General features: G+C 42.3%; 1 protein-coding gene across 1 annotated transcript; it reads right to left on the bottom strand.

The window, feature by feature from the left end:
• Nucleotides 1-90: 90 nt before the first annotated feature.
• Nucleotides 91-25,144, bottom strand: tmem131 (transmembrane protein 131). The gene is made up of 41 exons (XM_084548688.1): nucleotides 24,711-25,144; nucleotides 22,201-22,262; nucleotides 21,992-22,032; nucleotides 19,643-19,711; nucleotides 18,414-18,534; nucleotides 16,448-16,564; nucleotides 16,244-16,366; nucleotides 16,048-16,128; nucleotides 15,817-15,967; nucleotides 15,659-15,715; nucleotides 15,519-15,580; nucleotides 15,320-15,428; nucleotides 14,694-14,802; nucleotides 14,449-14,602; nucleotides 14,186-14,356; nucleotides 13,693-13,803; nucleotides 13,214-13,348; nucleotides 12,234-12,338; nucleotides 12,054-12,140; nucleotides 11,764-11,916; nucleotides 11,593-11,668; nucleotides 10,907-11,021; nucleotides 10,664-10,802; nucleotides 10,444-10,553; nucleotides 10,288-10,360; nucleotides 10,004-10,155; nucleotides 9,760-9,902; nucleotides 8,340-8,526; nucleotides 5,732-5,917; nucleotides 5,498-5,647; nucleotides 3,645-4,078; nucleotides 3,372-3,556; nucleotides 3,135-3,265; nucleotides 2,937-3,055; nucleotides 2,704-2,856; nucleotides 2,455-2,605; nucleotides 1,836-1,951; nucleotides 1,654-1,735; nucleotides 1,457-1,563; nucleotides 1,187-1,341; nucleotides 91-1,088 (listed from the first exon to the last, which is right to left on the bottom strand). Exons 1-41 carry the CDS (start codon nucleotides 24,880-24,882, stop codon nucleotides 822-824), a joined length of 5,421 nt encoding a protein of 1,806 aa, XP_084404814.1. The 5' UTR covers nucleotides 24,883-25,144; the 3' UTR covers nucleotides 91-821.
• Between the last annotated feature and the right edge of the window lie 573 nt (nucleotides 25,145-25,717).

The following is a 25,717-nucleotide window of genomic DNA, read 5'->3' as shown; positions in this document are numbered from 1 at the left end:
TCGCTTAGGAGCTGGTTCAGACCAGAACAGGAGCTAAAAGATAGTGAATGCTGTCCAGACACCCGACTCCAAACTGGTGTCTTTGTAACTTCCAGATGTGAAATAAGCAGCTTTTATAATCACACGTCAGTATTTCCTCTTTAAATGACACCAAACACTAGATATTCTGCTGAAATCCTTTATTTAAATTTGCTGACAAATAGAGGCGATGTACAATACAAACCTCGAACTTAAATATTCTTTGATCACTAGACCAATTTATTCCCACAGAAGGTTCTGATATTCATAGGGCACTTTAAAATCGGTGAGCATGAACGTTCTTGAAGCTTTTTGGGCTGTTGGTCTAAAAAAAAAAAAAAAAAAAGTCCATTTCTTATTAAGAGCCCTGCTGCCAAACATAAGGCTAGTGCAATGCTTCCGATGCAAATGTTTGCAAGTTTTACTTTTCGAACCAAAGTTTTAATATAAATCAATAAGAACTAAAACAACAGTGAAAACCCATGGCTTAAAATGAGATGTCATTAATACTGAGAGTTTGCGTCTGGTACCAAACTTTGACAACCAAGTGTTTGCACTGCCATTAGCATATCCCATGCTGTCGTTTTTAATTTAGGGGTAACTATTAAAACAAATCCAAATAAAAGTTAGCATTTTGTCCCCATGAATAAAAAGCTGCAAAGAACTGAATGCAGGGACAGTAACCTGTAACGCTGGGCTACCAGGCGCTCCAGGTGACGTTGCTTTCTGTTGGGGTTCTCTCGTAATAAAATAATTTGATTTAGCGCACAGAGTACTTCTGCTAAGTGCTGTCATATGTTGTTTTAATTGCCGTTGTCAGAGGAGCTGGGCCAGGGCTCGGAGCTGCGCCTGCTCAAGGTGGGGCGCCACATGTTCCACGGGTTGTAGGTCCAGCTCACGTCGGCGGCAGCTGGTGGCGATGGGGCGGGACTGCTGACCAGATCGGACAGAACAGTCGGGTTGGTTGCTGGAGGAAAAGGGTGTAAGGCCGAATCTCCGCTTGTTGACCAAATAGAGTGGCTGAAGGGAGTGGTTGCAGACCAAGGATTGCGGCCGTTTCCCAGGATTGACTAAATAAATGAAGAAGGAAACAAACGAACCCCCCAGAACAATAAGCAGGGTGTGTCATGAACAGTATCTATTGGTTACATCAGATTGTGTGTCTTACTGTTGTAGTTGGGGCAGTTGGTGAGCTGGAGCTGCTGGGCCAGGAGCGCAGAGAGTCACTCGCCACGTCCCAGATGGAGGAGGAGGGGACACCGGGGAAGTCAGGCCAGCTCTGCTGAGGCTCGGACGACTTTGGGAGGTTCATACCACTGATGACTAAGACAAACACACGCATACTTCAGTCTGAAGGGCGGTCGACAATAAACTGTTAAACTGGTTAGTCTACATTCTCCTGTTTGCTCATAACCAGACTGTGAGCCACACAACTTACCTCCCGCCGCCAGGTTGAAGGAATTGTTAGGCCCAAATGCAGAGAATGAGTTGGCAGACTGGTAGTTTGGACTACTGGCCGTGTCAATTGGACTCCATAATCCAGAGCTTGACGGAAAAAATAGATGTAATCATTCAGGATTGACTGATAGTTAGGATCTGTCTGGACTTAAATGTTAAAATCCTCTGCTACATTACCTGTCTGAGCTGTCGCTTTCCACTGATGGCATGTGTGCCAGACTCTTGCCCTGGATGTCTGTTTTACCTGGGCCAGAGCCACCTGATGAGAACATAAAACATTAGTGTCCTCTTGTAAACAAACTACTTTAAGAACAATGTTCACATTAAGATCAATTATTAGTTCATTTCTACATATTCACCTGGGCTTTTGTCGTAACCTGCAGCTACAGCAGCGAAGGTGGGGTTCCCATTTTTGCCTGGGAGTGGAGTGGCTGTGGACAGTTTGTTTCCTGGGGCCTTCTTCTGGTTTAACTCGCTGTAAAAAAAAAATGCATCACAGTTCACCGAAACACCATACTTTATCAGAGTAACGATTCACATAATTAACTTATGGCTTAACAAAGAATGACAACAATTAGCAACATTAACTGTTAGCAGAAGATCATTGGTTCTACTAAGTGATCTGAAACCTGAGTACAGTTTGTAATAGAGAGATATATAGCAAGGATTCTTACAAGAGATCAATTCTGAGGAACCCACTGTGATTAAAGGTAATCTGGATGATGCATTCTCTAAAACTGCTAAACACAGGAAGTGGACAATCAGAGGGTACAGTCCCAGACACATCAAAAGGGAACTGGGCTTTCCCCTGGGCTGGGCTATGTTTGGTGCTTATTTTGTAGATGGTAATTTAAGTGAATCCATATATATATTTTTTTTTTTTTGGAAAAGTCATCACCGGTGCCTAACACTGGATATCTAAAGTGCCTTCAGTTGACAAGGTCTGGGATGGGTTTCTTTATTTGAACTTCTGGATACCTGTTACTGTTGAGCACACTGCTGTAGGTGCCTCGGGACAGTAAGCTGGGAGAGGTGGGCGGAGGGGAGCAGGTCCCGGATGTGACGGATCTCTTCAGGAATGGATCTGCGTTTATTGTCTGAAGGGAGATTTGCTGTAGACTATCTGCCTCTGTATGAAGAACCCGGGGGGGAAACAAAACAGCTCTTGTGAGACTCATCAAAGAGTGATTTTAACCTAGAGATGGTTGGTTTCAGGTCTTGACTTACGTATGCTATTTCTGGAAAGAGGGACATCCCACTCTGGAGAACCACACTCCTTCTCCCCTTCAGAGCTGCTGCTGTGGCCCGGCTCTGGCACGGAGCTGCTGGACAGCAGTTTGGCAAAGAGGGAGGGGCGTCCGTCCTCCAGCTTCCCATCTACTGCGAAAATCAAAAGTATCACAACCACATCTGGTGCCAACGTGACGGCAATGTGACGACATTTAAGTTATGAAACTTACATCTCGGTTTCTGCAGGGGTCTGGTCTTTGGGATGTTGGTGAGGGGGAGCAGAGTTTTGGGAGTGAAGCTCTTGCGTTGTTTGTTCTCCAGAGGTGTTACATATGGCAGCTCCAGGGAACTGAAAGCAATTAAGAGTTGTCAAAAAGAGAACAAAAACAGACACAATCACAGCTGTCACTTAAGTTTAAGATGCCCACCTGGATTTTTCTGCTTGGTTCTCTTTCTTTGTGGTGACTGGTTTCTTGGTTTTGGGTTTGAAGGGGAAATTTGAAGTTTCTTCTTTAACGTTTCCGGTAGGTACTGTCCTTCCTTTCTTTTTCACTGGTTCCTGGAAGACGTGAAGAACGTTTTTAGTAATAATTCTACTAGAAATAATGGAAAGGGAGCTGAAGGGCAGAGGGCATACAGCACTAGAATGCTGCAAGTCAATGTACCTCTTTAATGTTTGTCTCCACGTCTGGATTGGAGGTCTCTGTGGTAGTGGAGGAGCTGTCATCGTTGTCGACCAGGTTATCTTTGAGCTCATCTCCCTGTGCCTTTACTGTTGACTTTTTCTCTTTCTCTTCCTTCTTCCTCTGGGATTTTGTTTTAGGCCGCAGCTTCCCTTTGGCTTCCAACACTGTAAACAATATCAGCATACACTGTCAACACATGTAAATAATTACATGATGCTTTTAGTGTCTTCTGGTTATAACAGAAGTAGGTACCTTTATTTTGTAAGGACAGAGAGCTCTGCTCCTGTAGAGCTTCAGCAAGTGCCTCTGGACGGTCGAGGTCGTTGTCCATGGCTCCTATCAGACTAGCATAATCTGCATCATCAGAGCAGAGGCCTCTTTGAGGCAGCGTCGACCCGGCTAAACTTTGACTCTGGACATCAAGCTGTTTGGTCCGAGTTTTCCGATTGGTGAGCTGGCAGGCAGCTGCAAGGCCGTCTTGTCCCGGCGTTGAGCTTCCTTTGGTCAGCTGGGAGGAAGTGGCTTGCATAGGTGGACGGGCGATGCCAATCCTGGACCTCTTATCTTGGCTGTCCGAGTCTGACAAAGTACGGCTGTTGCCCTGTCGGCCTCCGACCCGTGGTGCACCGTTGCTGGATGTGTATAATCCTTTCGTGATCTGGGTTGAGTCACTGTAGTCGTTCAACCTGAGTGGTGACAGAGGTCTGTTCAGTGACGCTGACCATGCTGCAGTGTTCATGTTTTATGCCATATTCTTCCACTAATTCCATACATTAGCAATGTCTTAGAACATTTAACTCAATATATTACATATTTAGATTTACTATATTCTAACTTCAAATTAGTAAAATCAGACTATTGGACTATCAACTAAAAGAGCATTACCCTGCACAGCAGCCTTGACACAGGCTGAACTCAGAGGAGTGGAGAAACAAAAGGAGACTAATGTTGCTTCACACATTCCCATGTCTTCTATTAAGGTTGTGCTGTAACGCATCACAAATCAGGTATGCAGTTTCTAGCCTCTGCTGACACACACAGTTGATCAATTGGAAGAAAAGGAATCCTGATAATCAAATAACCTCCTCAGGCAGACCTAACTCTGTGATCATGTCACAGAAATGTCTCTCTGTTTAATCAACAATTAATCAAGAAAATAAATGATAAAATAATTAAATATGAAAAACGGTGAACCCTAAAGACACCAAAAGGGAAACTAGCCCTTTCATAGCACTGTGAAATGACTTTCCATATGGGTGAGGAAGCAAATTAAGAATATGACTGATAAAGTTTATACAGCCACTAAAACTTTTTGCTTTGCGCTCCCTCGCGGTCTATCTCGAATTAAACATGCAAACTGTCTGAAGGGACGGTGATAAGGGCTGATGAGCGGTTGAGTACCAGACATGGTAACAACTGTGGGCAGTGGTTAGCCACAGACACTTAACTACAACCCAACAGCTGTCGACTTGAGTCAGAGCCCTTGAAACGCGCCTAATCAATTCTAGTGATAGACACTGTTTAAAGTCTTCAAAGGCCCACTGCAACAACAATTTCACGAACAAACTATTTCACAATAAATTGAGATGAGGTGGAGCTCAGAGAGCTTCCTGCACTAGAGCTACAAACCCAAAGTAGTGCCAAGGGAAATGAAGTGGTTGTATTCTAATATAACAGTCCGGCACTAAATCCTTCTTCATGACTGTTTAACGTTTAGTTTATGTTGAAACAGCGTCAGAAAGGAGGTGACTCAACTGAAAGATCATTTTGGAGGATGTAGTTTGTGGCGCTGTTAAACTCAAACACTGAAGTGTTTCTGTTATTTAGCCGAGCTCAGTGACTAAAATAGATTAGTCAAAATAATAGAAACACGTGTCAGTACAACACAACACAATTCAATAGTACAACAATCCACAGCCTTCAAAATTGTAAACTAATCTTCACCTTCATGAAGCCAAGATTTAGTGCATGACTGTTATATTTAAGATGCTTGCTCGCAACTGCAGTTCTTTCTTCTTTTAGCATCAATATTTGCCCAGTGGTGACCAAACTCTCAACCTTGAGGCCCTCTTTCGCCCATGATACCTTTTCTGTGTTCCACTTACTTTGAGTCAATTTGCACAATTTCCCTGAGATTAAACGGTCTCCCAGTCTCCAAGGTGGAGTTGGATTCTACAGACACACGTCTCTTGAAAGGCTCCCAGATGCTCTGAGCCTCCAGGTAGGCTGTGGCAATCACCAACAGAAACATGGAACTGCAAAGACGAACAACAAAACGGACATGAGCGGTTTGTCGGGTCGAATTAAAGTTTGGTCATGATTTAGCGCTTGACACTCGCCTCATAATGAGTGACACTATGATGTAGAGCTCCAGCTCCCAGTTCGGCCTGGGCAGGGTCTCTGCACAGGCAGCCAGCATGTGGTAGGGCAAGGAGGCGTTCAGGACAAACACAAACTCTGAGCCCCCGCATGTCACCAGCTTGAGCTCCCGGATCACTCGAGATGAAGTGAAGTCGGGTGTAAACCTGCGGGGAAAGCAGCACTGTGAGTGTTCAGCAAGAATAAAACTTTGTTAATCTACAACCTGTGATCTGTTAATGTGGGGTCAGAGGAGTTGGGATTTGGGACTCTAGGAGATGTGTTCATTTTAGAGTTTTAAGACATTTTAAGACGCTGTTAAAAAGTAAATGCCTGAGAAAAATGTAGGTGGATTTCTCTTTTTGTTCTTTGTTCTTTTTGTTCTGATGCAGCCTTCAAAGCATCCATGCACAAGTCATTAAATGATCAGTTAGAAGATGAAAAACACAAATACATACATATAAATAATAAATTTTTTAAATAAAGAAAAAAAGAAAAAAAAGAAAGAGCTGCTATCGTTTGAATACAGGAAACAACTAATTTCAGTGGGGGAGGAGAAACATTCCATTCAGGTGTGTCAGGACCAGGGCGTTGATATTGTGCAGACTGGTACAGCTTACTGGGCCATTTAAATAGAACAAAGCCATCCAAAGGCAGTCATGAAAATCTTTCCACTTCTTCTTTTCCAGTGACAGCAAGTTAAAACGTCCAAAGATCTAAATGTCAATTAAATAAAGAGTAAAAGTCGGATGTCATGGTTTAACTTATAGCTGAACCACGAGTGTGAGTGAAACTGATTCAGTGTTACTAATCATCAGTTTGTATGCTATTTTGCATCAAGTCAGATAAAAGTGTACACACACTCGGTACGGCCAATAGCAGGAGGGACAGGAAACAGCCTGGGAAGGCTGGTGCGCCTAGCATGCTAACAACAGGCAGCCCACAAAGTTGTAAATTCTATTGTGGTTTATCAAACATTTTACTGCCATTAACCTCTGCCACTGTTCACTGTGCAGTTACACAACAGGGGCATAAACAAATCATATTTCCTGACTGAGAGGTGTCCGTCCAATGAAACTGCGCCAAGTGAAAGAGGTGGGTCAATTTGTGACTGAAAGTGAGTGCGCCTCTCCCCGCTGTAAACAGATGAATGGGAGGCGAAATCAGCGTTTCAGAGAAATACAGAGAAATAAACTAACTACTTTCCATTAAATTTGACTATATTCAACGGTTGCTAGTTTGCAACAGCAAAGTACATCAAAGCCAGACATACTATCCGTGCAGTTGGGATTACACTGGCCCTGCACCTCCTCACAGACGTTTTCACTTACAGTCCCTGCTCGCACTGATGCCAGGCTTTTCAGCTGTCTACTTTTCTGAACAGCGACCTTCCTTTAATGTGAAGATGAAAGCTCACAGGTTAATTTGACCTTCAGGGTGGAGACCATTATGTCAAGATATCCTCTTCTCCTGTGAGCAAGAATTATCTTTATGCTCTCACACACATAAATCAGAGAACCTCCTTTTTATGGAGGGAGGTGCAGTTCCTGATTACACTTGGTCTGTTGTTTCTGTGCAGGAAAGTGTGAGAAATAGTCATATGATGATATTGTAATAAATACTCTGAAAGGGACTTGATCTTGGGAGGATTTCTAACTATGTGGGGGTTTCTGGTGTGGTGCACTGTGGCTGACTTTCAGAGTTTACTAGAACACATGTCGCAGCAGTGCCATTGTTAATGTTATTAGTTTCAACAGTGTTTCCCTGCTATTACAAGTCATAAAGGGCTGAATGTATGGGCGCTGCTGATGACATTAGCAATGACGTGGCCATATTTAAAAACCCAATCAAGTCGTGACAGTATGACAGTAATATTACATTCATGTCCTTTGAACCATAACCAGAAGAAGCCAAGTTGGAAACCCTCTTTAACTCAACCCGATAACTGAAAATACACCACAGCTCACAGCTACATTCAAATAAAACACAACACTAACACAATGGATTTGGCTAATTTTACAAGATAACGTATGCACTTGCTTTTCCTGATCCTCACATTTTGCCAGTGTTGCTTGCACACAGCCTGAGGCAGCATGCACACAAATCATGAATACCTGTGCTTTTGGTTTTGTGAAATGTCAGGGTTTATGAGTTCTAGGTACTCAAACATAATAAACCAATTGTGCATTGTCCTGCCCCGACATGTAAAAGTAAACAGTTTGTTCACTCCCACACTGTTCTCAGGAGAGCTCCAAGGCAACACAAGTCAAAATACATCGGCTTGCAGCATTGGCTTGTATGGTTTTCACCGACAGCGCCCCACAACGCTACAAGTGCACGTGTCATCGTGCTCAAGAGGGACTTGAACTTTGATGACGGAAAATATTACACCTGACGGGCAGAAGCTGCGGAAAGACAGAGAGCCAATTCATACCCCTTACAGACGGCTTACTCAGCCAGAGAGGCTGAGGACAATTATTAATAGAGCTTGTGGGGTGATACAGCGAACACACACGGGGACTAAAATTAGTCCGGGCAGAACACTCACGGGGAAAGAGAAACGCCACATATAGAAATTTGTTCACTTACAGTATGATGAGGTCTTTTGAAGCATTTGGCATAAGTGCAAACTCCTGACAGTTGAGAACTTTGAATCCGTAGCCTTCACAGACTTGGCCGTTGATTTCCGCTGATCTGATGGTGATTGGGAGCAAGCCAGTGTTCTCCACTCTGAAGGTTCTTTTGAGAGTGAAGTTCGGCTCTTTGACTTTTGTTTCTGAAACACATGAGTGGATGAGTCATAACAATGGGCGTGTCAGATTCGGAAATTCTGAGCTTTCTGAGCAAAATCTAAAGAGATTCAATACCAACACATTGGATTAAATCACATAACAGCAGGGTTGAAGTCTACACAGTGGGACAGAGTCCATCTCCATAAAGAATACAAAATAATTAAGTTAATAAAGTTTTATTACTTTGCGCTGTGCGATTGTGTAACATATTCTGTATCAGTCTATGTGACTTTTATATTGAAGGGTAGAGGTTAACACTTTAGACGCTGTATTTTCTGCTGCTCTGCTTGACGACACACTTTTAGTACACAGACCTGGGATGTGCCAACGTAGGGAGTGTGCACTCCACAAGTGATTTTAAAATGAAACTACTTCCTCTTTTTGTTCCTTTTTTTCCCCAGATATATTTGAGACGGTGCTCATGTAGGGGGGGATGTACGCAGGTTTATGCACGGGCATATTTTATTTATGAACTTGAAAGCTGCAAGGAAGTCAAGCTGACACCTTGCAAATCAAGTGCTGAAAAGCAATCCACTGTTGACTGCAAAGGCAAATATTGATGGAGAATATTTGGAATAATACAGAAGTACAATTAATGCATGAAAAGTAGGAACGGGCTTTTAATTCTATTCTAGTCTTTCATTCTTTTAGTTTTGAACAAAGATCTAATAAACTTTTAGTATATGTTGACATGCAGAATAATTAACGATACTGACTTCCCCCAAACTGTGAGTGAACATGGGCACCAACACTAGACCAGCTACTACTTCAAGTAGTACTACGTCAAGTACACATAATGCTGATATTCTTAACACCATGGTTTGGATGGTGCGGATTAGTCTGAGGAGCCTTGTAGCCATCATCTTTTCTGTGTAACTATGTCAGTTTACGTGGTAATTATGCTGATGGTGTGACAGCTATAAGGTGGCTCAGGTAATCCCAACGCAATCATCATACAGAAGTAGTAGCTGTAGAATGTGTTTATGTTAACAATATAGCCGCTGGCACATTCCATCTTAGTGTCTTCTGGATTTTTTGTTAATGCTTGTTGCGTTATCAACAAAACACTGGACTGGATGAGGGCCAACCTTCATCTGCATGTAGCCGACGGAGATGCATTTACTGCTCGTGTCAATTAAGGTGCATTACATCTCATTTGGATTTCATTTGTAGTTGTACTGGAAATGTGGTCCATGTGATCCGCAATCCAAACTCACTTTCTGTGCAGTCTTTCAGCAGAGCTTCAGTCATCTTAAACCTCAGCGAGCTGCCTTGTCCTGGAGGCTTCCCCGCAACTTTCAGACTCTCTGTCGTACCTCGCCCGTGAAGCAGGATTGCGTCGATCACGGTCAAGTTATTCCTAAATGGATTCCCCCCAGAAAAAAAACACACAACTTCAGAGGAGGAACATATGTTAAGTGAAGTGACTGTTTTCCCATTAACATTTAAAGTTGGGGTTACCGGACTATGAGGAGGGAGGAGACGCTGTGGTTGCTGATGGGAGTGAACCTCACACTAAGTGACTTGACTTCTCCGGGCAGCAGGAGGAGGTTGTACACAAAGGGTCTGATTAAGCCCTCTACAAACCCTGTACTGCTCTTCATTAGGGATGTCTGCCAAACAAACAGAGGGTCTGTTAGAGACAAATGACTTCCGCATGCTGCTTCAGCCACAACAAGAGAAATGTGATTAGCAATTTATGTATTAATCAGCTGATGCTCAGAATTCTTGAATAAAGCACTTACTTGATTTCTGTGAACCTGGAACTCTAAGGTGCTCGTATCAATGTTGATGTTGGACAAATTTCCCAATGGCAACCTGGTAGTAAAAAGAAGAGAAGGTCAGTGTCGGAGTAAGATGAGGGAATAGAGAACACGCAGGGTTTTGTGGAGATTTCTCACCTGTCAGCCAGCCTTCCAGAAAACACAGAGGGGTTGGGTAACAGCGCCAAGGGGAGAACTTGGACGTAGACAGGGACGTCTGCAGGGTTCTGCAGAATCACCTCTTCATCCTGCCGAGAAACAAAAAGAGTTTTAAACACAGACCTTTAACAACACCTTCCAAGTTTCCTGCACGTGTCCGTGTACATGCACTAACAAGAGACGGATGGTTTCTACTCACAGAAGAGCTGTTGGTGTTGGTCAGGGGGAACGTGATTCGCTGTGAAGAGTTGACCAAGGAAGGCCAGATCAAATGTGCCGTTACTTTAGCTTGCACGTTTTTCTGGAGGTCTGTGTTGACTTCAAAGACCGCTTCAAGTCTTCGGTAAGAAAAGAACAAAATCAGATCTTGTGGTGCTCTGTAAATAGCCCACCAGTGAGCTAATCAATGCGACTGTTGCGCAGGGATCGATGACTTGCTTACTTGTGTCCTGAGCCGTCTTGCAGTTCTTTCCATCGTCTCAGGAGTTTCTGGTGAAGGTCCACGTCTGCATCCCAGATGTCTTCCTGTAATGCCATCCCATGAGGTTTGGACTCATCTGTGGAAGAAAAAGAATTGCCATTAAACTTGGACATCCAAGGACCATAAGGACATTGTACGTAAACTGAACATGGGGAAATTACTGAAAAAGGTCTGTGATAGACAAGTCAAAAAAAAGAGTCAATTTTATGACTGGCAAACCTGAACAATCTGAGACACACAATGACTCCATTCAATGTGGATTGGACTGCTAATGAAAGGACACTACTCATGTATCTTTAACTGGAGAACCTGCCATAAAATCTTCACATTTGAATTTTTCGTCAGCACCAATTAATGACTGTCTGTACATTCATGCATCCACTTTAACCAGGATGTACGAAACACTAATTTGGCAACCTTTGCTTAAATTTAAACAGATGTACTGTAGGCTTGTTAAAGCTGAAAATACTCATCTGCCACAATAGGTGGGATTTCCATTGAACTAAAGACAAGGTGGAGGAGAAGAAAGGTAGATGTAAAGAAATGACCCAGGCTGAACTCACTGCTCAGTGGAAATAATGCTAAAATGATCCCACCTCCACAACTGTGTGACACACTCAAAAAAACAAAAACAAAAAAAAACTTACATTTAAGCACAAATGGCAGGCCCACATAACAGTGATCACCACACTGCAAGCCGGCGTCAAAATAAATATTTGCCACCTGGAAAACATGGAGAAATGAAAATAAGTTTGCGTCTATAAGGACAAACGTGAACACTGCTTTCTTTCTTTAAAGTCCCAGTCAGGATTTTCTACCTTAGATTTACGTCTAGGCTCCAGCTCGTCTTTGTTGTTGCGGAGCCGCTTGTAATAAAACCGTATATCTTCCGTCAGGGAGCGGATCTGCTGAAGCCTCACTTTTTGTGTAAAAGAGCTTTGTATGCTGAAGCTTTGGTGAACAACCTTCCCCTGAAGAAAAAAAATAAGCACACAGACATGTCAAGAGATGTAACGCCTCAGGTGGTGGGAAAGAGGGTCTATGTTTGATCTCATTTTCTGCTGCCAGACTAGGTGTGAAACATTGCTCATGACTGCAGATTACTTACTGGAAATGAAGGTGGCAAAATGATGTGCTTGGGAGAGCTGTTTAATGTACCCACTGCAATGAGAGCTTTCACTGGGATGGTTAATATCTGAGGAAAGAAATCCAAATTAAGTTAAGGTTAGCTTTAATGCAGGTGATGATATTTTTTTTCGAAATAAGTGCCTTCAACCTGTTAACATACCTCATAATCTGTGGTAACGTGTATAGCTCCGTCATAGGTGCCTTCCAGGGCCTTGGCCACTAGTATCACTCTGAAAGCAGCATAGTAACCAGATGCTAATATCACCTGTAAGGGGAAAAATTAAAAACATGAGTTTTTCTGGTTTTAGCCAGAGAATTTATTAGAACCAGCTTTGCTCACGGATGACTGCTGAGGTTTTAGAACATTACAATAGCACTGTTGAGTTCTGAGAGTACGGGAGGATATGAATAATTGATCAGACAGATATTGTAGTTCTTGGTTATGTGGAGTCTTACAGGTAAGTAACAGGATCAGCCAGTGGAGCTGCTTAAGAAGGGGAGGGGGTTCGGTTGATGATTCAAGCATCTTCATGTTGTCTCCAATAAACTGGTGAACAGTCCATTAAACTCTTTATAAGGTAATAGCTTAGCTACTGGTAACCCCAGCCAGCTGTCATCTGCACATCTGGCCTCTCTCACAGTTATGCATACAAAAAACTTCCTCTTCCTCGTCATCTCTAAAGTAGTAACAGCAACGGTGAGATGCTAATAATAACATTGATTCCTGCTAACAAACATCAGCATGAGCCATGTTACTAACCTTAGCAAGCTAGCTGTTCAGCTTGGTAGCTGATGGTAAAAATTTAAAGAGTGCCATATCAGCGTCTGGTAGCACCGCCTGGTTTGAGGTGTCAAAATATCTACTTTTCGTACAACTTTTCAGCCTCCGTTAAACACATTAATACTTAATCCTCAGTAACAGAGCAGTGAGGAAACACACAAATGCACAATATGCAGAAGTTACGCGAGTTTGCCATAAATAAAAGGCTGTCAGTATGATGAGTATGAAAGCTTCTTCAAGACATGATTTCGTGCTGGTCTGCATTACGCTAATCTCACATGCTCACTCAAGTGCCAGAGGTTGGATTTCTACTAAATTAAGTGTCATGATGATCAGATGTGACACTAATTAAATCTTACTGTTTTGTGATGGGAGGCCGAAGCGTTCTGCAGCTCTTGCAGGCGACTCAGTGCCACTGTTGTGTTTCCTTTCTCTGTCTTTAGTAGTTCCATGGACAGACTCTCTCCTGTGACCAACCAGGACTTGATTTCCAGCTGGGTGACAGAGAGGACAAAAGTGCATCAGTCCCTTTGGACGAGGAGACTTTTTGCCCTTTTGGCTGAACACTATGTGGCTGTACTATACTGTTCACACCTTATCAGCTACTGCTGTGGAAATGAAGGCATAAAGACTTGGGTTGCAACATAGATTGTACACAAAATATACTCGAAAGAACGTGTAAATATGCCTTTCACAATGGATTAAACAGCATATTGGGCAACAAACACGAAAGATAAAATAGCTTCTAGAGCCCAGGGACTTCTTGCCTTTATAATTTAACGTTATTCCCTGAAAAATATCAACAAAATATGTGAGTGAGCTTCCAGTAACTTCTTACCTCTATAGGGTTACTGTTGACCACCACAAATATGATGCTGCTGGTGTCTGTTGCACTGCGGACACCAAAGTCCAGGAGGCTTCCTTTCACACTCGGGGGCAGGACCAGGGGCTGTTCACACAAGGCAGCAAAAATAACACATTACACACATGAACTAATGCAGGTTTCTCTTAAAAGTGACACGCGAGGCTCCCTAGACTCACATTACTTCTATGACTTCAAAGAAGGTTAACACATGTTTATTCACGGCATAGACAGAATGACGTGCTAAGAAAACCGAATTTAAAATACGTGCATTGGGTTTGTGTTCTTATTTTTGAATCAGCTGTGAGTCAGATGGAGTGCGGTTTTTGCGCAGCTAATTAGCCACAGATTTCTTTAAGTGTCTTATGTGACTCTTTGTGTTGATCAGCAGGACAGATCTACAAGCCAAGCTACAATAACTTCCCTATCCTCAGCGTTTCAAGACCTCTACCGTATGTTGATTACATACCTCTAGGAAGCCTGTGTAAGCCCGGACTGGAAGGTGAAACTTTGATGCATTTGTTATGAGCAGGATGTTGCTGTCTATGTGAATGGAGGGCCGGACTGGCCGAAACAGAAGGGAGAAGATGTAACGTGACTCTTGCGGGGGGATGAGGATGGGCGTGCTGAAGTTCTGCACCTAAAACAGAAAGAGATGAGGCGATGTTGTTTTGCTCTCTGTAGTGATCTAACACAAATCAGAATGACCTCTGGTAAACAAATTCTGCTCACGTTAAACATAATTTTGGCCTCTTCGGGTAGGGACACATTGTGTACCCGGATTGCAAAGCTGAAGGCATTTGTGAGGAAGATGGGTCTGTCCACTGGGTCCACAGGACTGTCCCTGATATGGAACAGTGTAGCTGTGTGGTCAAAACCCAAGTAGCTGCCAGAAGAGAGGGTACATCAGTGAAAAGTCAAATAAAGTCAAGCAGGAAATTCTTTCTCTCTCAATGCATATCCAGAAAATAACTCACCCATCCAAAACCTCTGCCTGGTATGGGATTTCAAGTTTTGAATAACTCTTCTCTTTTGCTTTAACGGTTATTTTACCAGAAAACTGATATGGTCTTCTTGCTTTTGAGGCTGCAACAAAAAAAGATTGAAAGAGCAGATAAGTGTGCTGCAAAAGGATACATGGCCCCGCAAGAGGAAGTTGTGCAACAGTCAACCAGAAAATGAGGGAAACTGCTAGAGCAATGATGATCGAAAAAGAAAACCATCAAAGCTTTTGATTTATTTCGATTAGCTTTCACTGGGGGAATGAATAAGACATAAGCAGATAAGCACTGTATAAACACGCAGAGCTACAGCCAGTATTCTTGTTTAAGTTTGTTTTTGTTTTTCTACCGCTTAAGGCTCAAAGGAGGAAACTGACATCATGTTCAGTTTCCTTATTTAAGAGCCAGCGTTCGGTGGAAACGGTACATGCAGCTTTTTGGAGATGCTTCTGATTCATGCATGTCCACATCATATCCCATTGTTAGAGCGGGTACTATTTCACTTCCTGTTATGCCAGATTTTGTGTGAGTCGTTCATTTTAAGAAAAAGTGTCAAACATTACTATATTAAAAAAGAAAACAAAAACAAAAGCATAACTTACCATCAAAACTAATACTTGCAACTTTGGTATATCTGCTCTCTCCAGCTTTGAGTGTAACTGCCTTGAAGTCTATTGTGATTGCTTCGTTTGACGGTGTTGTACGTACACTCTGAAAAGCACAAACACACAAAACACAATGGATTACATACAGGTAAAGATAAGCGCGTATGCATTTAAAAATCCTGGAGAGGATACGCACTGTAATCGGAACATCTTTAGTTCCTGAATTTAGAAGGTGTAGATTCAGCAACTTCGGACGATCTGTAACACAAGATAATTGAAGGAGAGTCAGAAGGATTACTGATTACAGCAAAACGTAGCTTTTTAAAGGCTGCATACCTTGAGATCGAAGTGTACCAAAGTCAAGCATCTCTGTGGAGGAGTATATACCAGGTGCTGCAAACGGGAGAGTGAAATACGACTGTTAAAACAAATGTACTCTGCATGGTGATTTAAAAAAAAAAAAAAAAGCATATCAAAACAGTATGTTTGCCCACCTGATGTTACCTCCACCTCAACAGGGAGGATGATGAACTGGTCCTCGTTGGGGGCATTGGTTTTGATTCTGATGAAGGCCGTGTGGTTGTCTGCATCTCTGGAAGAGAAGCTGGCTCTCATCACGCCCTTCGTCTCGAACGGAGGAATCTCCTGAGAGCAGAAGGTCAGCATGAGTGACTGGTGCTGCCTTTTTATCGTTAATCATCAACATCAATACGAGAGGAACTCACCCATAATTTTCGAGTGCCTCCCTGTTGGCCCGTGGGAAGCTCTAGATGAAGATCCCCACCACTAGAGTACATCTCAACAACCTGGAGTAAAGACAAAGAAAAGAAACACAAATCAGTCACCAGCAAATTCAACAAACAAACAACAAGAGGAAATGTGCAAACATAACGTTCAGAGAGTCTTATGTCTTTAGAATACCTGCAGTGGTTCACTGTAGGGGTTGTGGATGTTTATTAGAGGTGAGAAGCTGCTGTTTACTGGGACTCGGGCGCCTATGAAGGGCCGCAGTCTGTAGGGGTTTGGGATGCCGACCCCAAAAACCTTCAGACGGAAGAGCAATATTAGTCATGCTTTCATGGCACTCAAAATTGTACTTCCAATAAAAGCATAATTATTCCATACCTGGTATGTAAACACTCCATGATGTGATGTATTAATAAATAAAGTGTTTTCCACATTCCCAACTACTCGAGCGAGAAACACCACGTCAAACGATGTGTTCCCTTCTGGTGGAATTATCTGTTAAAATATCAGATGGACAAAAAGGACATAACATACATTATGAGCAGCACGACAAACAGCGCAGACAATGGACACACAAACAGCTGGGCTCAAAGATCTAAGATCCTAACGCTTAATTTTACACCACCTGACCTGAAAGGTCCGCTGCTTTGCAAACATTACAGCTACATGCCAACTTCAGCATTTTGGTGGCGACTGTGGTTTCAACTGGTGATTGTTCATGGGGGTTTGCTGCAAACTCCACTTGAAATATTTCCGGTTGCATATATAGCACGGACAACCGCACATCTTCAGAGGTCATCTCTGCTGTTTCAGAAAGTTCAGAGACTCTGAGAGTGCAGATGGTGAAGGAAGTGAAAGGGCAGAGGTATATATATATAAAGAAACTCAACGCGCACCAAATGAAGTCTTGTACGGCCTTCTACAAATTCAGATCAACAGATGATGGACACGATTGGTGGTGGTGGTAAATACCAATGTGCCACGAGAGCATGTGACCGCAGAAGAAGTAAATATCATAAACAACACATCTGGTATATGCAGTTATCTTTCAAAATAATCCCTATGACATGTCATACTGATTCCACCATTTCTGTGAAGATAAATTAGCTGTATGTCTTAGAACAGCAAGAACCTCCAACTTTAAGGTGACACTGTTGGAGATTTATTCACAACTCAAGGTAACACTTAACCACCGTGTCTACGGTAGCATCCTGCAGCAGCACACCACCCCATCTGGTTTGAGCTGAGAGGCATCGTCATTAGTTTTCCAGCAGAACAATGAGTAAACACACACCTCCAGGCTCTGAAGGGCTGTTTGACCAAGAAGCTGAGAGCTGGATTGCTGCATCACATGACATGAACTCCACTGTCACTTGACCTCAAGATAACTGAGAAGGTTTGGCATGAGTTGAGGGAACATTTTTACTGCAATTACTGCATAATTCTTCACGTTAATAGATAGATTTGAGGTCTCCAGTATTGCTGCTCTACAATTAGTACAAAACAGTAAACGGTCTTGTATTTATATAGCGCTTACCTATTGGTACTACAAGCGCTTTACAGTCACAATGGCACATCTGCCTACTCATTCATACACTAGTGGCAAGCAGTGGGAGAAACTTGGGGTTCGGTGTCCTGTGGTGCATGCACCAGGGATGAAACCGCAAACATTCTGGTTCGTGGACAACCCGGCCTACCTACTGAGCCACAGCCGCCCCAAATTAACCTTTGAATAAGCAGGTGTGGACAAATATTTGATTTAAGCGTTGGAAAGCACCACACTGCTTCAAAAAAACACTCAAGTTGTGAACACACTTCAACAAGAATTTATCCTCCAGCGGTACTGGACACACCCTCTCAGCTCATGCGGCATTTTTAGTAAATATCACTAAACACTGTTGTGGTTAGACTGTTTTTATCAGATGATCAACACAACTTGATTATGATTTTATTTCAGTCTACTGTTCCCATAGTGTCTAAGGTGTAGTCACAGGTTCTGGTAGCACACGTGATTTTCAGCAGGATTTCTCATATAGCCGTCAGTGCTGCTTTTTACTCGTTTACTGTGGCGCCTGGATATTTGTCATTGTGCGCCTTGTTTACAATAATTATAGTCTACCACACCGACCAAATAATATTTGAAATGCTTCACAAAGCACGGATATCAAATAACACGGTGAGCTTGACTCAGAGCCATGTGACTGGAGATCAGGGGAACCATTTTCTTCTGTATTAACAGGATGATTGAATTTCCATAGGTCTTATTAGACAAATATTAGACTTTTTTCATGACAAAAATAAAAATTGGTTTCTCCCAAGTGATTTTAAAGTGATAACCACTCACCCTATTCTGGAAAAAGGATGCGTGAAAATGTGCCGTCGTTGCTGATATTGATATCAAGCTAATTTCTTCAGAGCTAGGATTATGTAAATAAACTTTCTCCATTTTTGGCATTCCAACGGGCCTGTAAAGGAAGAAGAGAAGAAAAACACATTATACCTAATAAAAAGTGGAACCAACTGAAATAGAAGACAAGCTGAACGAGAACCGCTGATTAAAGTTGCTACAGTAACATGAACATAGAGACAAACAGGGTAACTGACAAAAGATTTCAATCAAACAAGAGGAAAGGTGACATGAAAGTGTGAAGAAGAGACCGCAGGTGTCACAAAAGATGCTTTACAGATATAGCTAAAAGTAAAGTGAGACACTTAACCTTCCTGTGTAGACAGGATTTGACGTCTCTTAACAGTTACTATCTCCACATTGTTAATGTGGAACACCCAAAGCACACCATAAAGTCTTTATTTCCCTCCTCACAGACAGCTTTTATTTCAATATGGAATTCAACTCGCAGAGACTTGAAACTTGTGGTGTTTTTTATGATTCTACTTTCTGCAAAATTATAATGAAATGATGGAAAGCACTTCAGCTGAAAAATACATGCTGTCGAATGTTCTCGGTGACAGATGACTTCAACGTGAAATGCTGAAATCTGAACAAATCCACTCTATTTTTCTTTAAAGATAATTTTAACTTCAGGTACTCCTAAAGCTGAGCTTCTATATATAAAAATTAGGATGAGTTATTGAAGCAGCTATGTCGAAACTTGCCATCATTTCCAGCCAATTAGAGGCAGTGTGAGAATTTCTCAGGGTTTCATTTTCATGCCCTCAAAACATTCTCGACTGATAAGTGGATTGTTTATTGAGGAAGTAAGACAGGGGAGGACAGCAGGAGACAGCTGGCTCTCTTAGTGTGACCTTGCTCCTCTTGAGAGCTCTTGAATCTCCACCCCGGTAATGTACCATCCACCTGGATTGTGCTACATGGGTGTGCTCTCCCTGTCAGCATGGAATGCTATCTAACAAATATGGCAAAGGTGAAGCTAGGTGCTTGTGTCATGTTGCTTGTGCTTTTGTTTACGTGAATTCCATAGATTACAAAAATGCTTCTCCATTTGTTGTCGACAGGCTGAGCAAGTCTGAGAGCAAATGTCCAAAATGTTTTCAAAGTAATAGTACAATCACACAAAACTAAACTGCTATTTCAGGTAGGAATAAGACACTCACTGTTCATGGAAGTCCAACATTGGAGGTTCAAATCGTATAGGTCGGCAGTTCCCACGGTGCGGGGACGTGCTGCAAGAGACAAGAAGCTGTGAGAGCAGCAGAAAAAGGATAGGAAAAATACTATCCATGTCCGTGAGCATTTCAAGAGGCTAAATGCACCAGCACAGACACCACAGCCTGCCTCCAGGCTTTTTTATCAATGCATTAAGTCGGCAATGGGACCACTCCCATTTGCAGCACATTATTTCCATATGTAAAATCTCCATGAAAATCCATAGACTAAAAAAAAAAAAAGACAAAGAAAGAAAAGATGTCTCTCTCTCTCTCTCTCTCTCTCTCTCTCTCTGTCACCCTCGGAGTGGTGTTTTCTCATACAAGCAGCAACTTTTGAGCATCGGTTGCAAACCACCTGGTTGCATGACTCACCAAACCTGTTTAACAACAGGTGTATCTTAACAATAGACAAGGCCGTCCCCAAACAGAAGCAACTCCTCTTTGGCAGAGGCAATGAACAACAGAACTGTGTAATGAGAGCCTTTTATGTAAATCTCATGGAAAGAGAAGTTCATCAGTGATGCAGACGTGGCACACAGCAGAGCTTTGAGTCACTTGGTGGTTCCTGAATGTCACATGCTCATTTGACCACACATATACAGAACCAACTGTGGATAAAAAGTATTATATGCAAGAGAAAAGCACGGCTGAAAATGTATTGTTCTTTCACCTTTAGCAGCCGCCTTGATGCACATGCCATCCTTTAATACATCACTCAGATGTAATTACTCAAGCACCACCCTGGAGTCAGACAATTTACAGGAGATCAAATTCACCTGTTTACTACCAAGCCTACGTGTACAGGAGCAGACAATAGCCACTGCAATAGCCAAGCTTGCTAGAGACGGGATGGATTTCCATCCCCTGAGGGATCCACACTGATCCACCATGCAGTGTTCCTTCGGGATAATCTGTCATCTATAGCCTGTCCTCACTTCTCCCATTGATATAACAACTACTGACAAAATTCTTGTGGGATTAAGGATTCAAATGGATCCTGGCTGTGAATTTTGCGCTGCCTTTCGCGCAGCGCTTCAGAGCTAATGTGTTGAATGTCAGTGTGTAATTGGAGTAGTCTGGGGAGATCATTGGAGGGGGGCAGGGGGGCTGTGCCTCCTGGCTTCATGTCTGCATATGTCCAGTTTCAGGCTAACTTTAATATGAAAAGATCATAAAAAAGACATAAACAGAGAGTGTGACATGCTTTTTAATTCATGTGGCGATGACGACTTTCTTCACAACAAAAAATATCTCCAAACTAATGACAAAAAAAGGGGAAGTTAGACATTTTAAAAAAAAGTCTGAAACCACACAAGCAGTGGTAAAATCACCCCACAGCTCAACTCCATAGTGGGAGTGGTCATGTCATGCCTCCAAAAGATAACATTTTTATGGATTAGAGCACAGCGTACAAACAGTAATACGGGCTGCACCCAAACCAACACACATGAATATCTGTCGTTGACTGAAACTAGAAAGCAAACTTCCCCAAAGAACTTTATGGCAGCTGTCTTCGCTTATGGCATTTAATCAATACTGTCTGCTGCTCTCACTGGGTACACATTGTCAAAGTGACGTCTCTATGGTCTGCCCTGCTAGACTGTATTCTTCCTAAAAGCTGTGGCAGGACAGATGGACAGTTTGTACTGGTTAAACAGTGTTTTTTGACAACTTATGTCAATGTCAATATTAGCATGTTCTTCAGAGAACTGAAAGGGATGAGTATGGGTGTAATCTTCAGGTTATTAAGCAGACTTGCCAGTTAGAACAGCTTCATGTTGTTCTTGTCATGCCTTGTAGGCTCTGGCAGCTTGTGATGATGATGCTCGAGCTTTTTATTTTAGGTCGTAAGATAATACTTTATAGCCATGACAGAGGTAATAAAATCTCTGGCTGGGTTCATCAGACTTAACAAAATAACCGTTTTGACCTTGCTTCTTCTCATGACTACAGTGGCTGATACATCTGTTAAGGTACAACCCCAAGAGCATCTTGATTGTTTTCTACTTTGAAGGGAAATGCTGGTTAAGTTATCGCTGGGAGAATAGTGAAGTTTGCTGCATAAGACTTTTGTTGTTTTGCATTGCCAATTCACTCCAAGAACTCCTCAGGCTCCACACCCTTTTTTACTTTTATGTTCAGCAACAGTTTAAAACAGTATTCAGTCCAGATGAAGTGTGCATGCTGAATGTATACAGTGTACTACATCACCTGACTACCCACATGCTATTTTAACAACATCTAAATACACAAACATTAACTCTTTGCTACAAAAGAGAGCAGGATATTTCATACCTTTGTTGATGATATAAACTAAAATCGATGTCAGACTCTGCCTGCAAACAGAACAGAAACATACAGTAAGTAATCATTAAATATGAATTATCTGGATATTACATTAAAGAGTACTGTAGCCGGACATGATGCCGTGCAACTTCTTAAAATAGTTTCTTGTCCTTTACTTCAAATGTTAGTATTAAAGGGAACACAGGAAAAGTCCTTACCTGTAAAAGGCTTCCCTCGCCAAAGTGTAGAACTTCTAGAATTGTGTCTGACTGAATGAATGCTGGAAAAGCAGAGAGAGGAAGAACTCATAAGTATCATCGCCATCACCGAAACAATCCGCTTTGAATTTCAACACAGTTTAAAACATGAAAGCTGAAGAAGCATAATCATACTAAACACAACAAAAACGGATTTCAAATATTACACGATCATGATTAAAAATGGGCTGCAACAGCAAACTGTGCTGTCATTTAGCCCCAAAAAAAGCTAAAACAGAACGCAGTATAAGAAATCATTAAAAAAAAAAATAATAATTCTCTTCTATCTTTCTGCTAGTGTCTCCCACAGGAAAAGTAATCTCTTGGCAGTCACCGTTATCTTTCCCAACCACAAAGTATTATTAGTAAAATATAGTAAAGATAACTCCCTGATTGAACTTTAATCTCTTGCACTCCCAACTCAGACTGGAGGCGAGAAAAGGCTCGGCTGTGTTCACTCTCTGCTAATGTCTGGGGTCTTTTTCACCTACCACTGTGAACAACTGTGAACTACGTACAGAGCACGTCCGTTTCACGAAGTTATGAGGTGTCGGCGTGGGAAAAGAGTAGTAAAATCCTCAGCATTCACACAGTTATCAAGAGGATTTTGAAGACTGGACGTCCCGTGCAATGACTTCCACTATGACTCAATCAAAATATAAATCTATGAGACTGGAAACCCTAAAATTCACATGTGTATTTATTAACGCTTTTGAGAACCTTTTCAGACAGATCAACCTTTTGCATATCACGCTCACAGCAGACATTCTCCACAGACACCCGGTTATTGTAATGACAAACTAAACTGCAGCATTTAATGTAGTCCGAGTGACTGTAACAGATGTTTCAGTTTAAAATGGCCCGACAGTTGCTAGAGGTGTAAGCAGTTACAGCAACGATGCATCTCAGTTCCTCTTTTTCCCCCGCATCTCCTGACATTACATTTGAATGGTGCACAGATAATATTATACCTATTTTGCCATGAACGTGCATCTGGTTATTAGTGGAGTGAAAGTGTTCAGGAGAACTACATTTTCCTTCTGTACATCAGTGAAACAAGCCTAAACATGGCTAAACATAGTGAAATTGACACTGAGTGCACAAAATACTTCCCAACACTTTCAATCATTAGTTCATCAATTATGCAGGACGAGATATGGCATTTGGCAGCAGCCATTCAAAAACTTCCGTAATGAAAGTACTCAGATGACATGACGAAATCTAGTGTGTGGATGGAAACCCCATTGTTTCAAAATAAACAAGTTGAACAGAGTTTAATGTACCCAAAATAAGTATCATTTTACAGGTTCAGACTAAAACATGCACTAAGAGCAGGACTGGGCCACATGTGGTTCTCAATATGTTACAAAATGAAATGAAGCAGGAAGTCTGAACTTTACCAAACATACAAATCTAATTTGAATGTCTGGCAAACTTCTCCTGCCACAGACCCGTGTGAACCTGTACAATTAGTTCAAAAAGTCAAGCACAAACAGTGATGATGTAGTTTGCAAAGCTTGCAGTGTTGACGCTATTGGAAGACATGACAAACTGAATTCACACGCTATCATCCCAGGCAGCGCTGCTTATCGCCCGAGCGTACTTCTTGTGAGATTCGGGGCTCAAGTGTTTTGCAAGAAGTCTAGGACCAACGTAAACACTTTACAGGCACGTTTCTGAGTTGGCACAGTTTATCTTGGACGTGGATGACAGCTGTCCTCTCCTCGCTGTGACCTGGCATGATTAGAAGAGCTGACAACAGGACACTTTAGACCGCTGGATAAACAACAAGCGGCAGTCATTTGGCCCGTGGATTTAACGGTGACAAGCTGAAGACAAACCAGGGGTCAAAATCAAAACGAGAGCCACGTTCACACACACACAAACACTCATCTGATTGATTTAACGGTTAACTTCACTGAGCCAGGAATGAGGAAGTAGCCTGTGTGCGATAGGTTGCTGTCATTAATGTAGCTAATCTGACATCTCTTCATTCCAGTGCTTTAAAAGCATCCAGTAGTAGCTGATGTAAGCTAACATCAGTATTAGCCATGGTGCTAACAAGCTCTTATTTCCGTTTCTACCTTGGCTATCTAGGTGTAGCCAAACTTAACCATATATGGAAAAGATGACAACATAACAAGCTACAACCGAAGCTAACGTTAACTGAGACATATAAAGCCGTTTATAGTTCGCTAACTAACGACAGTTCTTTCCTTCTAGTTACCAAGTCAACTGTCAACCCACTTCCGTTTTTATTTAGACCCCGATAACAGAGAGGGACAGAAGTAGCGATAATTTAGCGGTCTCGGAAGGTACTGGTGGTACAGAGATAGCGGACTAGCTGCGTTAAAGTTGGCCCGTAGAGGTAAAGCTAACATCAACCCATACTTCGTAAAAAAAAAAAAAAAAAAAAATGTCTACGGAAGTTAGCGCTAGCTAATGCGGACGTAGCCAGCTAAGTTACAAACCTTGTTTATTTGCCCGCGTCATGTGGACAAAAGCAATAAATAACATTCTCAATAATCCGATAAATGATGTTCTTGATCGCGGGTGTGACTGGCGACAACTCCGGGTTCTCTCTTCCCTCGCCATGCTGCAGATCTTTCTGTTACGATAACCAACGAGCGAGTGTGCGGACATGCCCGTGTAAACCTCTGCTGACTCTGTCAATCATAGCCGTGAAGAGGGAAAAAAAAAACCTCTAGCTCAAGTGAGCAGCAGCAGCTAACCACCGAACAGGACGTTGGCCTCTCTTCTTCTTCTCTTCCTCTTCCGCTCGCTGTGACGCGTCACCGGTTGCCACACGCCGCGGTGTCTGCTACTGCCTGCTGCCGCGGAGCGAGCTCATGAAACAGCTCGGTAAACACCACAACATGTGGTCGTTTCACCCCGTTTTGGACAATTTTTGGCGAGTCTCTGAAAACATATTAAAGCTTACATACTTGCACTGTGTGTGATTCGGGTTTTGGTCAACCCACAGAGGCATATAAAACGCGTACCAGACTCTTCAAACCACCTGAATAAAAAAATTGTTGGTCCAAGGAAACTGAAAAATAAGTTTAAACGTAGCACACTGGCTAGGCCCAAAGGCCCAATTTGGGAATTTGTGATTTCTTTTTTTCTTTTTTCTTTTTTTTATCATTCAGTGGAGAGAATACTTTTCCAGCCAGAAGTTTACAAGAGTCGAGGATTATTTAAAAGTCTTAAAAAGCTGTGTCCCAGATGGATGCTAACATGTGAGAGTGACAAACTGGGAGTAGGTCCTGAATAGCCCACTACCACTAATGTGAAGTATGGAACCCTGTCAAAAATGTCTGAGAGAGATAAATCCAGATGACTGCTGACAGGTGATGTTTATGGACAAAACACAAGATAAAGTGAGGAGAGGGCAGCTGTCTATAGGGAGCCTATAGAATTGTGATAAGACCTAGTCCTCTTCAGTATATTTGAATGTGTTACCTGCTCTCTGCACACT

The sequence above is a fragment of the Chelon labrosus genome (genome assembly GCF_963514085.1).
Source record: "Chelon labrosus genome assembly, chromosome: 7".
Classification (NCBI taxonomy): domain Eukaryota; kingdom Metazoa; phylum Chordata; class Actinopteri; order Mugiliformes; family Mugilidae; genus Chelon; species Chelon labrosus.
Note: the sequence above shows the minus strand (reverse complement) of the source record. Positions and strands in the feature narration are given on the sequence as shown.

Coding starts and splice junctions, on each gene's coding strand:
- tmem131 (XM_084548688.1), bottom strand. CDS start 24,882: ATGTCCGCACACTCGCTCGTTGGTTATCGTAACAGAAAGATCTGCAGC. Junction 10,361..10,443: donor TCTGGAAGGCTGGCTGACAG/GTGAGAAATCTC, acceptor TTTTACTACCAG/GTTGCCATTGGGAAATTTGT. Junction 1,736..1,835: donor AGGTTACGACAAAAGCCCAG/GTGAATATGTAG, acceptor TGTTCTCATCAG/GTGGCTCTGGCCCAGGTAAA.